Below are 14,373 nucleotides of genomic sequence, written 5' to 3' on the forward strand. Positions count from 1 at the left end.
ATTATTTTCTAAATTGAAAATATGACACCTGTCCACTAGGTACGTAAAGCATGTTTTTAATTTTATAAATACTAACCATAGAGGGAAAAATTAAGGGTGCATGTTAGTAGAATTTGTGTAGTAATAAACATATATAGAAAAAAGGTAAAAGATTTCAAGTAGTATATATATTCAAAAATTGGAAACGTCACGGGAGCACGAAACACGACACAGGAGCGTTGTTGCGACGACCCAAGTTGGTTGTGTTGTTGGTTTGGTTTCATTTCATATATAGGGGGTTTATAACACACGCGCGCATGAGAGAGAAAGATAGATAGAGAGAGAGAATGAGTAGAACCCGAGTGCGCCGCGAGCAGCAGCAAAGGGATAAAAGGACCGGCGCCTGGGGTGTTTTGTTGGAAAAGATCCCAAAAGTGGGATGAAATAGGCGGAGCAATATGAATCGAGTGCCAACCTACCGATGACGTAGCTGCCGACGGCCACCTTGCTACATTGACCAATCGGCGTATTTTCATCACCAACATTAGGTGGTAGGGTATCCCCACTTCTTTATGAAAATGTTCGCGCATGACAGAAACCTAACCTGCTCGGGACCTTAGGGAACCTCAGGCGAGCTGCGAGGCGAGGCAGTCAGTCGCTCTCAGCTATGACATGCATAACGCATGAGAGCTAGCCGAATCTCTCCTTCAGTCCGTCTATCTTTCTCTATTTACTGTTTTTTCTCTCTCTCTCATTTTCCCTCGGCTCTTAGTTTTTTTTTTTCCCCCCGTGGGTGTTTTCGGTAACCAAAAAGAAAAAAATAAAAACACATTTCCGGTTTTACAGTGCTTCAAGGAGTTACAGTGTTTTTTTTTTTTTTTTAACCCCCAAACAAGGATCGTGCAAAAAAGTGCGTGTGTAATTTGTGTTTTAATCATGTCAGTTCAAATGTGTCGGACAGTGTAAACCATACGGGAATTTTGGAGGAACTTGAACAATTGGTGATACAAAAAAAGGAAGCTTTTTTTTTCAACCCTAAAAAAGGAGGGTATTTAATGTGTGCCTGGTGGCACGAAACTACCTCAAGGAGGTATTTTTAGTTAAAGTGTAAGGAAGTAGATGGCCGCTACCACGTACATGCCGGTTAGTAGTGCAGTATCTTCAGACCTGGATGGTGGTTCAGGTTCCACGATCGGAATGAACATCGCCGTTGGTGGCTATTCGTCGGGTTCACCCCGCAGTGCAGCCGACGCTGGGGAAATGAAATATATGCCCGCGCCACAACATCATCATCACCATCATCATCATCATCAGGTGAATTCATCACCGTCGCCAAATGGATTATCACATTCGGCAGCGAGTCTCTCGTCTGCAAATCCATGGGTACCCGATCCATGGGCAGCATCAATGGGTATGCATCATACCACCCATCATCCACATCATCATCCACATCAAGCAAATTTGGATGTTAAACCATTAACAGCCGCCGCAACAGCTACCGATCAGGGTATGCATCATCGTGGACCCCATCAATCACCTGGTATGGCATCGCCACATTCTTGGCATGCACCAGTTGTACCATCAGCACATTATAATCCAACTGGTGGCGCAGCATCGCCAACAACCCTTCAACAATCCGTCTATCATGCGGCAATGAATGGTATGCTCCATCAACATCCCCATCAGCATCCACATCAATTACACAATCATCAAGCCGGTTTGCCTCATCATTTACGTGACGCCCACAATCATAGTCCACCATCGGGACATCCTTTACATCCCGGACATCCATTGGATAGGGATCATAGTGCCGGCGAGGAGGATACACCAACATCCGATGATCTCGAAGCCTTTGCCAAACAATTTAAGCAAAGGAGAATTAAACTTGGTTTCACTCAAGCCGATGTTGGCCTCGCACTTGGTACTCTTTATGGCAATGTTTTCTCCCAAACGACGATATGTAGGTTTGAGGCATTACAATTGAGTTTTAAAAATATGTGTAAACTAAAACCACTATTACAAAAATGGTTAGAGGAGGCTGATTCATCAACGGGTTCGCCGACAAATATTGATAAAATTGCCGCACAAGGTAGAAAACGAAAAAAGAGAACATCAATTGAAGTTTCGGTTAAGGGTGCATTGGAACAACATTTTCATAAACAACCAAAACCATCAGCACAGGAAATAACGAGTTTGGCTGATAGTTTACAACTTGAAAAAGAAGTTGTTAGAGTTTGGTTTTGTAATCGACGGCAAAAGGAGAAACGTATGACACCACCAAATACACTTGGCGACGGTATGATGGAGGGTCTACCGCCAGGTCATCAAAGTCAAGGTGGTCTTCATCAGGGTTATCATCCGCAGGATCATTTACATGGTTCGCCAATGGGCCACAGTCATAGTCCACCAATGCTTAGTCCTCAGGGTCTCACGGCACATTCATTAGCGGCTCACTAGCGTTCGCCGGGGCCTCCCCCATTGGGCCTCGTCACAACCCAAGGAAATTCATCAGGAACACCTGAATCAGTGCTACCACCATTCTATCATCATTATTTACAAGCGCGCACCAGCAGCTATTCAAATTCGTAGCTCTACTATAAGGATTATACTTGGGATTAATCACGAGGAACAAAAATCCGGGTCTGCAAAACCCGGGGGAGGCTTTCCTTATTTTTGCCACGAAAAAAAAAGGAGGAAAAAAAAATTCCCAAACTCGTTAAAACCTCAGTGTCTTAATTCTACCGTCGGATATTCCTTTCACTGCGTGTTTTCAACGAGTTTAAAAATTTTTTTTTTTTTTTCTTTTTTTTCCAAATGAACAATTGTTATTTAAAGGACTTTAATGCAGGACAGAAAAAACAAAAAAATATATATTATATTATAAATAAATGAAAAAAACAAATATATATTGGAATCGCGTTTTTAGGAGAGAAAAGTGGTTTTCGTCGGGCGATTTTTTTTTGCTTGAAGCAAATATTGGAAAAAAAAAAACCAAACCCGTGAAAACGAATGATGTAACATAAAAGTAAATATGAACTGTAAATAATGTACCACAGATTTAAAAAGTAAAAAAAAACATAAATTTTTTTTTTTTTTTTTGCTAGTTTAAGTGAGCGACGTCGCGCGCGTCTCAAAAACAAAGTCTTTGCGATGCAAAAAAAAAAGGGGAGGATAGTGCGCGATTAAAAAAATGTAAAAATCGAATTTTCAAAGAAATTTCCAAAAATCAAGAATCGGTTGTTGTAACAGAAAAATGGTTGTTGAATGATTTCTTTAAAGAAAAAAAAATGTACGAAAAGAGAATAATTGTTAAACGATTTTTTTTTTTTTTTTTTTTTTTTTAAAGGAGAACGATTTTCAAAAAACGATTTTTAAAAAACTATTTTAAAAACAGAAAACGATTATAAAAAAAAACTGATTTTAAAAACTACGATTTTAAAAACGAGAACGATTTAAATAAAAAAACGGTTGTTCCACGAAATGTTTTAAAAAAAAGAGATGGGGAAAAAAAATTTTGTTTCGAAAAAAAAAAAATGCAAGAGACGTGCGATTCTTGAACATCGAGTCCCCTCATGAAAAATCCCTTCTGTATAAAGAGTAAGTATATATGAATATATATATACATACGAGAAAAATATTTATATATAATATAAAAAGAAAAGGAAAAAAGTAAATTCATGATTTTTTTGTTTTTTTTTTTGAGAATCAAATATAGATGAATATATAGTAATGATTAATATATTATTACTTGTCATCATTATCGCGTCGTTCTCGTTCACGATAATTTTTTTTTTTTGATGATCCCTTTTCAGACCTCTTTGCTTTTTTGATTGAAAAACAAAAAAAAAAAAAAAAAATTCGAGTGAAATTATTATTGTTTAAAATTTATTACAAATATTATTTTGGTGGAATTTTTCAAAAAACGAGTGTAAAAAGTGAAAATTGTGCAAAATTTATTTTTTTTTTTCCACCGGTGAAAATTGATATTGACAGATTGTAAATATATTTGCCGTCGGACAAAAATTGGTAATCATTTTTTTTTTTTTGAAAATTTTTTGAAATTTTGATTCTCTTTCTTCTCTTGACATAAGAAATATACAAATTTGAAGTTAAAAAACAAAAAAATTGTATTTTTTCGAAATTAGAAAAGTAAAATCAATTTCTCAAATATTAGGGAAAAAGTGACAGATTTTTTCGAAAAAAAAAAAAATAAAAAATCATTTCGGTTTATTGTCATTTTCACACGAGTGTAAAAAATAGAAATTCAGTGAATAAAATTTCTTTTTCAAAATTTTTTCAAATTTTCAATTTTTTGTGTAAAATAATAATTTTATTTTTTATCTTTAATTTCGCTAATCGCTTATAATTATATATAGTGTCAAAATCGGATTCAATTTGAAAAATAATGTTTTTATTTCGAAAATAGAAAAAAATAGTTAAAAAAAATATCGAATTTTTATCCATTGAATGAATTTAATAAGATTGTTAATATGGTAAATTTTACTTTATTAATTTTGGTAAATTTCACGATTTTATTGGAATAAATTTTAATTTATTAATATTGTGAATTTTTACTATTTTATTAGGGTAAATTTTACTAATTTTTATTAGAGTAAGTTTTACTTTATTAGTATTGTAAATTTTACTATTTTTATTACAGTAAATTTTACAATAATAATCAGGTATATTTTATTACACTAATAAGGTAAATTTTACTATAGTCGTAAAGAAAATTTTTTATAACATTAATTAGGTAAATTTTCGCACATTAATATTGGAAATTTTACTAAATTAATATGGTATAAATTTTTCTATTTACAAAACAGTAAAATATTTACTATATTCTTAGAGTAAATTGTACAATTTTATTGTAATAAAATTAACCAAATTAATGTGGCAAATTTTACTAAATAAAATTATAAAAATTAAAAATTAAGTTAAAATTTACTCATTGGATATGTGATAAATTTTACTGAAACAAAAAATTGTAAAAATTACTATAGTAAAGTGAAATTTTTACTTTTAGTTATAAATGCAAAATTTAGACTTATAATAAAGTAAATTTTTGCAATATAAGAAAGTTTCAGATTTTTTTTGTTTGTTTAGTGCGACTGTGTAAATTTTAAATCATTTTACTCGATTATAATCAAAGTTTTTTTTGAAACTTAAAGTTTTAAAAACGAAACAATAATTGCAAAAAAAGAAACAAATTTTTTTTTTACCGTGAGTGTATTAAAACCGAAATGGAAATTGAAAATAGAAAAACCGAAAATGATAAAAAATTAATTTTTCAGTTAGAATTTTATGGAAAATTAAGAAAATTTTATTTTCGAAAAATCTGTCAATTATATTCACAGTGAGAATTGTCAAATTTTGAAATTCGGAAAAAAATACAAGATATAAAATTGACAAAAAAATATCGTGAAATCGTGACAAAAAGTGAATTAATAACCGAATTTGCGATTTAAAAAGAAGTGTTAAAATTTTAAAATATTTTTAATAGTGAAAATTTTAAATTGTTGTTTTTTAAATATTTTAAATTTTTTGATATTTAAAACTTTTAATGTTTGAAAATTTTTCCATATTTCAAAGTTTAAATATTGAAAAAAATTCGAAAACTTTTAATGTTTAAAATTTTTCAGTATTTCTAAAAGTTTAAATATTAAAAATATTATCGAAAACTTAGAAATATTTTGAAATTTTTTTTTTTTAAACTTTCCAATATTTGAAAGAATATTAAAAATTAAAATTTTCTTAAAAAAGAAAGTAAAACTGTAAAATTTTACTCAAAGTGTTAAAATATTTTAAGATTTTAAAAATTATATTTTCAAAAATTTCAAAAAAAGAAAAATGTGCCAAAAAACGTGTATAAATTCAAAAAATGACATTTTGCACTCTCTTCTCGTTTAAAACTTGTTTCGAAGTAGAGAATTTTAAATTGATTGGAATTAAAGTCTAAAATTTAACTCAAGCTTATTATCGACGTCAAAAGTTGGGCTAAATTTAATAATTTTTTTTTTTTTTTTTTTTTCTTTAAATTTTGAAGATTGAGTTTTTTTTACGTCAATTTCTTTCAATTTCTTTTACACCTTTATATATATTATAACAGGTCAAATATATTCCAGTTGATTTTAAGACACATAAATTGATGTCAAATAAATTTGCGTTAAAATATATTTTTGACACATATATAATTAATATAAGTATAAAGTATATAATTTCTCTTTATATATATATATATATATTTATATTAAATATTTTTGTGTCAAATTTCCCACATTTATAAAACTCATTAATGGCAAATTTTTTTCCCCTTGAAAATTTTAATAATTTATAATAATTTTTAAATAATAATAATATTTTTTATAAGAAAATAATAATAATATTTTATTAAAAAATATTATTGTACAATAATTTTTTTTTTGTTAAAATCGTTTTTTTTTAAATTAATTTTTACAATAATAATTTCAAAATGAAAACAATTTTAAAATATTTAAAGGTAAATAAAAATATTTCAAATATTTGAAATATTTAAAAAAAATTTAAATATTGAAAAATTTTTCTAATTAAAAATTTTTAATTTTTAATTAAAAAAAAGAAAAATCTCAAATTTGCGGGCGGTCACTGGGATCTAAATTCATATACATATATATATATATATATATATATATATATATGTATATTTGTATAATACTAGTATTACTTTTGTTCTCCTGAATTTATGCAACCACAATACGGTTTCTCCTGAATTCTGTACATACTAGGATTATTATTATTATTATTATTATTATTATTATTCTTATCGTTGTATATAAATGGAAAGCAGGCGTCAAATAGTAAAAAAAAAAAAAAAAACAAAAAAGGGACAGGGAAATTGTGAAACTCGTATCGACGTGGTAGTCTAACTATTCGACGATAGAAAGAACAAAAAAAAAATTCCTTTCAAAAAGAAATTTTCATCTTTTAATAAAAAAAAACACGTTTTTTGCACTTAAAAACAAAAACGCGAAAAAATTTTTTTTACCTCTTTCTCGCCATTTGGTATTTCTGATTATCGCGTTTAAAAATGATCAATTAAATTTTCTTTTTTCCTTTTTCTTCACTAAACAACGAAAAATTTTTTTTTCAAAAATGAAAAATTTTTTACAAAATATGAAATAATTTTTCTTTAAAAAGAAAAATTTGTTTTCAAAAGAAATTCTTTAAAAAAGAAAAATCTATTTAAAAAAAAATTCTTTTCTAAAAAGAAAAACCGTTTCAAAAAAAAAAAAAAAAAAAAGAAAAATTATTTTCTAACGAAGAAAAAGGAAAATTTTACATTTTTTTTTTTTTTTTTTTGGAAAAATTTACTATATTTAGAATTTATAACAAAAAATTAATATAATTAAGAATCAAAAAGAAAAACACAAATTTTTTTTGAAACTAAATTTACCCCCAAACCCTCGCCCTATTTCTTTTTCCCCCTTTTTTTTTTTTAATATAATTTTAATATTAATTTTTAGATAAAAATAATGTTGTTCTTAGTAGAAATTTGTTATTATTGTTGTTAGTCACTGTTTTTTTTTTTCTCCTTTTTCCGATGGGTAGACTTCCTCCCCCCTCTTTTTCCCCCTTGCCCCTCCCCCCCGAAGAATTTGAAAACCGTACCACGTCGAACCTGTCCGCGAAGCGTCCGCTTACCAAAGACTGGTTAAGAGACTACATTCCAGACCAGCTTTACATTTTTTTTCCCCAACAGTGGCACACCTGAGTCAAATTCTAAATAAAAAAAAAAAAAAAAAAAATGAAAAAAAACAAAATTTGAATTAACTCTTTTTTAAAAATCCAAATTTTCGATGAATTTTTTTGTGATTTTTAAAAAGGATGAAAAAACGCTCTGCAAAAAAAAAAAAATAAAATAAAAAAAATGTTGAATATTGTTATATATAAAAGAAAAGAAAGATTTTAAAAATATAGCATAAAAAGGAAAAAAAAATGTAATATAAAAAAATATATATATATATAATATATATGTATATGTGTATAATTATATAATTTTTTAAGAAATGAAAACAGACTGATGACAATTAATTTGACTCACGTTGCCAGTGTCACGATGGAAGCTCTCACATTCCAAAAAAAAAAAAAAATTAAATAAATAATTAAAAATAAATAACATTGTGATTACTGTACCGTCGAGAGAGGAACTTGTTCAATTGAAATGGGTCTTAAAAAAAAATTAAGTTACCAAAAAAAAAAAAAAAAAACTTAATTTTGCCATTTTTTTCCAAAAAAATAACAAATATATTAAAAAAAAAAAAAAAATTACATTCCATAAAAATAGTATCGTAAAAAGAAAAAAAAAACAAAAAATTTATTTAGAGCAAAAAAAAAGAATGTTAAATAATTGAATAATTCAATAATTGAATTATTTAGAAAAAAATTAATTTCTTTTTTATTTATTAATTTAATAATTCAATTATTTATTATTATTATTATTTTCATTTTCAATAATTAAAAATTAATAAATTTTTTATAATTTTCATCAAATTATTAAAATTAGAAGAAAATTATTTAAAGAAAAAATTTTTTTCCATAATTTTCAAAAAAAAAAAGACATTTTAATGAACATGATTCTTTTTCAAAAAAGAAAAACTGTTTTTTTTTTGCGCTGTGAATATTTTTGCCCTTCAAAAAAAAAGAATAAATGAATGAAAAATTTAAAAAAAAAAAATCGCCTATAAAAAAATTCTGCGAATATCAGAATCCAAACAGGCGTGTTTTTTTTTTTTTTTTTTTAGAGAAAAGAAAAGAAGCAAGTTTCACGGTGCCGTCTCTCTGAAAATTTTCTTTTTTTTTTTAAACGGGGGTTAAATAATACTGGCGAGAAAAGGAAAAATGCGAGAGTATCAATCGTTCGTTATTATTATTATATTATTATTAATATTATTATTATTATTATATTATTATTATTATTATTATTAATATTATTATTATTATTATATTATTATTATTATATACTTTGGTTTTTGTTATTTTAATAAAACGTGTGTACAGAAAAACGTTGAAAAAAAGTGTGCTATTGTGATTTTGAATGGGAAGTGAGGATATATTGAATGTTTCTGAAACAAAAAAGAAAAAAAATTGTCATCGACTGTCAACAACCGAATCTATAATGAAAAAAAAAAAAAAAAAAAAATTTTGTAAGGATCAGAGATTTCTATCTGTATTTTTTTTTTTTTTTGATAAAAAAATAAAATAAAAATAAAATATGTAAGAATCATTTTTTTTTTTTTTGAAAAATTTACAACAATTCCTATTTTTTTACATAAATAAAAATATTTTTAATTTTTTTAATTCAAAACAAAATTTTTTAAAAATTTGTTGTTTTACAAAAAAAAAAAAAATTTATTTCTATTTAAAACATTTTTATTTTTTTATTATAAAAAAATTTTTATATAAGAACAAATTTTTATTGAAAAAAATTTATATAACAAAATTTTTATTCAACAAACTTTTTATTCAACAAAATTTTTATTCAACAAAATTTTTATTCAGCAAAATTTATTGAAAAAAGTTGTAATTGAAAAAAAATTATTTAAAAAAATGTTTTTAATAATTTTTGCTTTTTTTTCTTTTTAATAAAATAGAACTCTCTGAATCTTGAATGATCGTGAAAAAAAAGGAAAGATTCTCATAAATATATATATATATATATATATATATATATATATATATATATATATATATATATATATATATATATACAATGTAGAACAAAAAAAATCGACGAAAAAAAAAATATAAATATAATTTTTAGAGAAGCAAGCGACTCCTCCCCTCCCCCCCAACCCTCTGTATATTATTATATTAAATATTAATTATTATTAACGTAAAAAATAAAGAGACAAAAAAAAAAAACAAGAGAATCTGGCGAGTGGTAAAACGTTTTGTTAGAATGGCAGAAACTAAATTACTACTGAATTTTAATTAATAAACGAGATGAAAGTATACAACAATAATCTGGCTTTACATTTATTTAAAAAAAAACCTTTTCACAAATTTTTAATTTTTTCTAATTGAAAATTAAACTAAAATTATTATTAAAGTTTTATTATTATTATTTTACTATTATTATTATAAATTTATATTTATTATTACTACTTATTATTATTTATCTATTATTGTTTATAAACAAATTATTATTATTATTATTACTATTATTATTATTATTATTGTTATTATGGAATTTATTATAAAAGTTATTATTATTATAAAAATATAATTAATTATATTTATTACTATTAATTTGAGCATATTTTTATGTAAACTTTATGGTAGTCAACAGTGGATCACATTTAATTAATTTTTTTTATTAATTTGCGTCATATTTTTACAGAAAGTTTTAAGTGGGTAACAGTGAGTCACTTTTAGTTAATTTTTTTTATTAATTTGCGTCATATTTTTACATAAAGTTTATAGTGGGCAACAGTGGGTCACTTTTAATTTATTTTTTTTTTTATTAATTTGCATCATATTTTTACATAAAGTTTATAGTGGGCAACAGTGGGTCACTTTTAATTAATTTATTTTATTAATTATGGAAATGTTTTTACATACATTTTTATATTGGGCAACAGTGGGTCACTTTTAATTAATTTTTTTTATTAATTTGCGTCATATTTTTGCATAAAGTTTATAGTGGGCAACAGTGGGTCACTTTTAATTAATTTATTTTATTAATTATGGAAATGTTTTTACATACATTTTTATATTGGGCAACAGTGGGTCACTTTTAATTAATTTTTTTTATTAATTTGCGTCATATTTTTGCATAAAGTTTATAGTGGGCAACAGTGGGTCACTTTTAATTAATTTTTTTTTTTTATTAATTTGCATTATATTTTTACATAAAGTTTATAGTGGGGGCAACAGTGGGTCACTTTTAATTAATTTTTTAAATTAATTTGCCTCATATTTTTATATAAACTTTATAGTGGGCAACAGTGGGTCACTTTTAATTAATTTTTTTTTTATTAATTAAATTTATTATTATTAATTTTGAAATTATTTTTATGCAAAGGAATACAGTGCGGTCAACAGTGGGCCACTTTTTTTCAATCCGTAGTAATATTTTTATTATTATTATTTTATTATTAGAATTCTAATTATTATAGAACTATTTATTATTACTATTATTATTGTTATTATTATTATCATTATTTTTTGCTTATGGATAATTATTATTATTATTATTAATTCTATTATAATTATTATTATTATAAAAAAAAATTAAATTTTAAAAACTAAATTCTGGTCGTTAACCTTTTCTTGTAAAAAAAAAAATTTTCTTTTTAATCGTTGATTCCTTTTTCGATGTTTCATTTATATATTTTTTATTTGCGATCTTTTCGACATTTAATCAGGTGTGTTCCAGCGTCAACCGAGAATCGGGTCATCATCGTCAAATCAGGTGGAATTTTTTTTTTTTTTTTTTTTTTTCTTGTATTGTGTGTGTGTGTATAAACTTTGGATTCAATTGACGTTTTTTATTTGTCCAAATATTTGAAGAGAAAGAGGCGGGAAGAAATTTTTTTTTTTTTAATCAAATTTTTATCAAGTTCATCGCTTTTAACATAATTTGTATTGCCAAAAAAAAAAAGAAGAGAAAAAAAATTGAAAAAGTATGAAGTTATTTTTTTTAATATAATCGAAAAAAAATTTTTTTTCGATAAATACGGTAAATATGATTTTTAATATTTGTTTTACAGACGGCCCAATATGTTTATTCAAGTTTTATGCTAAATATCTTCTATTATTGTCGTTCATATATATAAATTATATTCAAAAAGATTAGATGCGCATTATATCAACCTATCAATCTGGAATAAAGTGAAATTTTTTTTTTTTTTTACTTTAAATGCATATTTTTTTGAATTCTTATTTTTCTTTTTTTTTTTTTTTTTGATAAATTTACCTTAATTTCGGGATTTATTTATTAAAGGAAAAAAAAGTGAAACAGATTTTTTTTTTTTTATTCATTCTGTTATTTTTTCTCTTTCTTTTTTCAAGAATGTTTCCTGTCTTACATTTTGTCAACACTTGCGCGAGAATAATAAATAATTGACCTGGAATTTTGTTTCGAGCTTCCGTTTCGATTATGTTGATTTTTTGATATTAATATATATATTTAATTAAAGAGTAGATATAATATAGAATTTTTAACTATTTTTCTATTATATTTATTTTTGTAAATTAGAATTAGAAAAATAAAAATTCGATAAGAAATATAATTATTTAATTTAAAATTTTGTAATTTAATTTAGAATTAAATTTTTCTGTTTTTTTTTCATTTTTTTCTGATTAAAAAACTTTCTTAAACTTTTTTTTTAAAAAAAAAAAAAAAAATGCGCGCAATTTTTCTTGTCTCTCTTTCTCTCATGTAAAAATATGACAATAAATTATTGAATTTTATCACTTTTTCTCCATTTGTGTTATTGGCTGTTAACCCCAAAAAGCTATATTTACCCTCTTTCACCGCCAGAATGGACCATATAGTTGCCGAATTGTCTCGTAAATCATTTCAAAACAAGTGTCGCCTTTAGCACCCGCCGAATCTGCTTCCACTCTTTTCTTCAATATAAAAAAAAAAAAGAAAGAAAGACAGAAAAAAAAATCAACAATGGACACAGAAAGCGGATCCTGTGTGTGATAAAAAAAAAAAATGGCGGCAAAAAAAGAGATGTTTTTTTTTTATTTAAATTCTTACAGAAAAAAATTGTGGAAAATATTATACAATTGATGAATCAAAATCATTTTTTTTTTTTATAAGAACCAAAATTTAAAAAACAATTCAAAAAAATAAATGAAAAAAATTTTTTTTTTTTTAAGGAATATTTCATAAATAAGAATAAATAAAAATAATAAATTAAAAACAAATAGAAAAAAATTTTCAAAATTTTAGAAACTTTTATTACTAAAAATAATAAATAAAATAAATAAATAATAATAATAATAAAATAAAAATATTAATAAAAAAATTTTCCAAAATTCAAGTAACTTTTAATAACAATACAAATAATAAATAAAATTAATTACTAATAATTTGAGAAACTTTTATTACTAAAAATAATAAATAAAATGAAGAAATAATAATAATAATAAAATAAAAACAAATAAAAAAAAATGTTTCCAAAATTTAAGGAACTTTTAACAATACAATTAATAAATAAAATTAATTACTAATAATAATAATAATAATAATAATAAAATAAAAACAAAAAAAAAGTTTCCAAAATTTAAGGAACTTTTTAATAATAAAAATAAAAAAAATAATTTTCAACAATTTTTTTTTAAACACAAAACAAATTTTTTAAATACATGTAAACCATATAAAACTAATTGTTAATTAGAAAAATAATTATAGAACTTTTTTTTTCGATGAAATTTTTGTTTAAATTTTTTTAATCTAAAAATGGGCTCCAGATTAATACAAAACATTTTTTTTTTTCTTCAATGTTGTGGCTCTTCCTGTAGAATTTTTGATTACTTCCGCAAATAAATATATAATAATTGTTATATTTATCACCAATTTCTGAAAGTTAAGTTTAAATTTTCATAAATAAAAACAGATTTTGTAAAATACAAATTTTTTTTTTTTTTAATTAATAGCGAAAATATATTTTAGGTTAGAATAATTTTGCCGCGCGAGAAAAGAAACGGAAACGATTTTTAAAAAATAAATATATAAGTACAATAAAAAGGTTACAAAAAGCAAAAAAAATTTCGTATTCTATTTTTTAAAAAGGTGGAAAGTTGAATTTTTTAAAAAATTTTATTCTAATAAAGCACATAAAGTATGCAATAACATGTTTCTCACTGTCAACACTTATTGACCATAGAATATGGAAATGAACATAGAGCGCCAAAAGCGAGTAAAATAAAAAAAAGTGATCATTCCCAGGGATGGGAAGTCGCCAATTTGAAATACTGAATATTTGTTAAAATAGAACAATAAATATAATAAAAAATAGACATATATATAAAAGGAAAATATTATAATATATATATATATATATATATGAATGTAAATATAAAAAAAATATAAAAACGGTGAATTTAAAAATATAAAAAGTAAATATAAAAATAAAGTAAACTTAAAAATAAATTTCAACTTAATAAATGAAATGAAATTATAATTATAAAGTAAGCATAAAAATATAAATATAAAGTAAACGTAAAAATATAAATATAAAAGAAAATATAAAAATATAAAAATAAAATAAACATAAAAATATAGAAATAAAGTTAATATAAAAAAAATTAACAAGATTATATAAATAAAAATTCATTGAAATAATTCTAAAATTATATGAAACGTAGTTTTAAAAAAATTAAATTAAATTAAAATTAAAA

The 14,373-nt window shown here is 24.1% G+C and overlaps 1 protein-coding gene across 1 annotated transcript in view; it reads left to right on the top strand.

Moving 5' to 3' along the window:
* The first annotated feature begins 593 nt into the window (after positions 1-593).
* LOC127291553 (POU domain protein CF1A) overlaps positions 594-14,373 on the top strand; it is an 83,314-nt gene continuing 69,534 nt past the window's right edge. The window contains exon 1 of the mRNA XM_051320741.1: positions 594-3,576. Within this exon, the coding sequence (XP_051176698.1) occupies positions 1,099-2,436 (1,338 nt within the window). The 5' untranslated portion in view covers positions 594-1,098 and the 3' untranslated portion in view covers positions 2,437-3,576. The remainder of the gene's footprint in view (positions 3,577-14,373) is intronic.

The sequence above is a fragment of the Leptopilina boulardi genome, unplaced genomic scaffold (genome assembly GCF_019393585.1).
Source record: "Leptopilina boulardi isolate dan_hultmark-lab unplaced genomic scaffold, ZJU_Lbou_2.1 LbouV2_144, whole genome shotgun sequence".
NCBI classification, from domain to species: Eukaryota; Metazoa; Arthropoda; class Insecta; order Hymenoptera; family Figitidae; genus Leptopilina; species Leptopilina boulardi.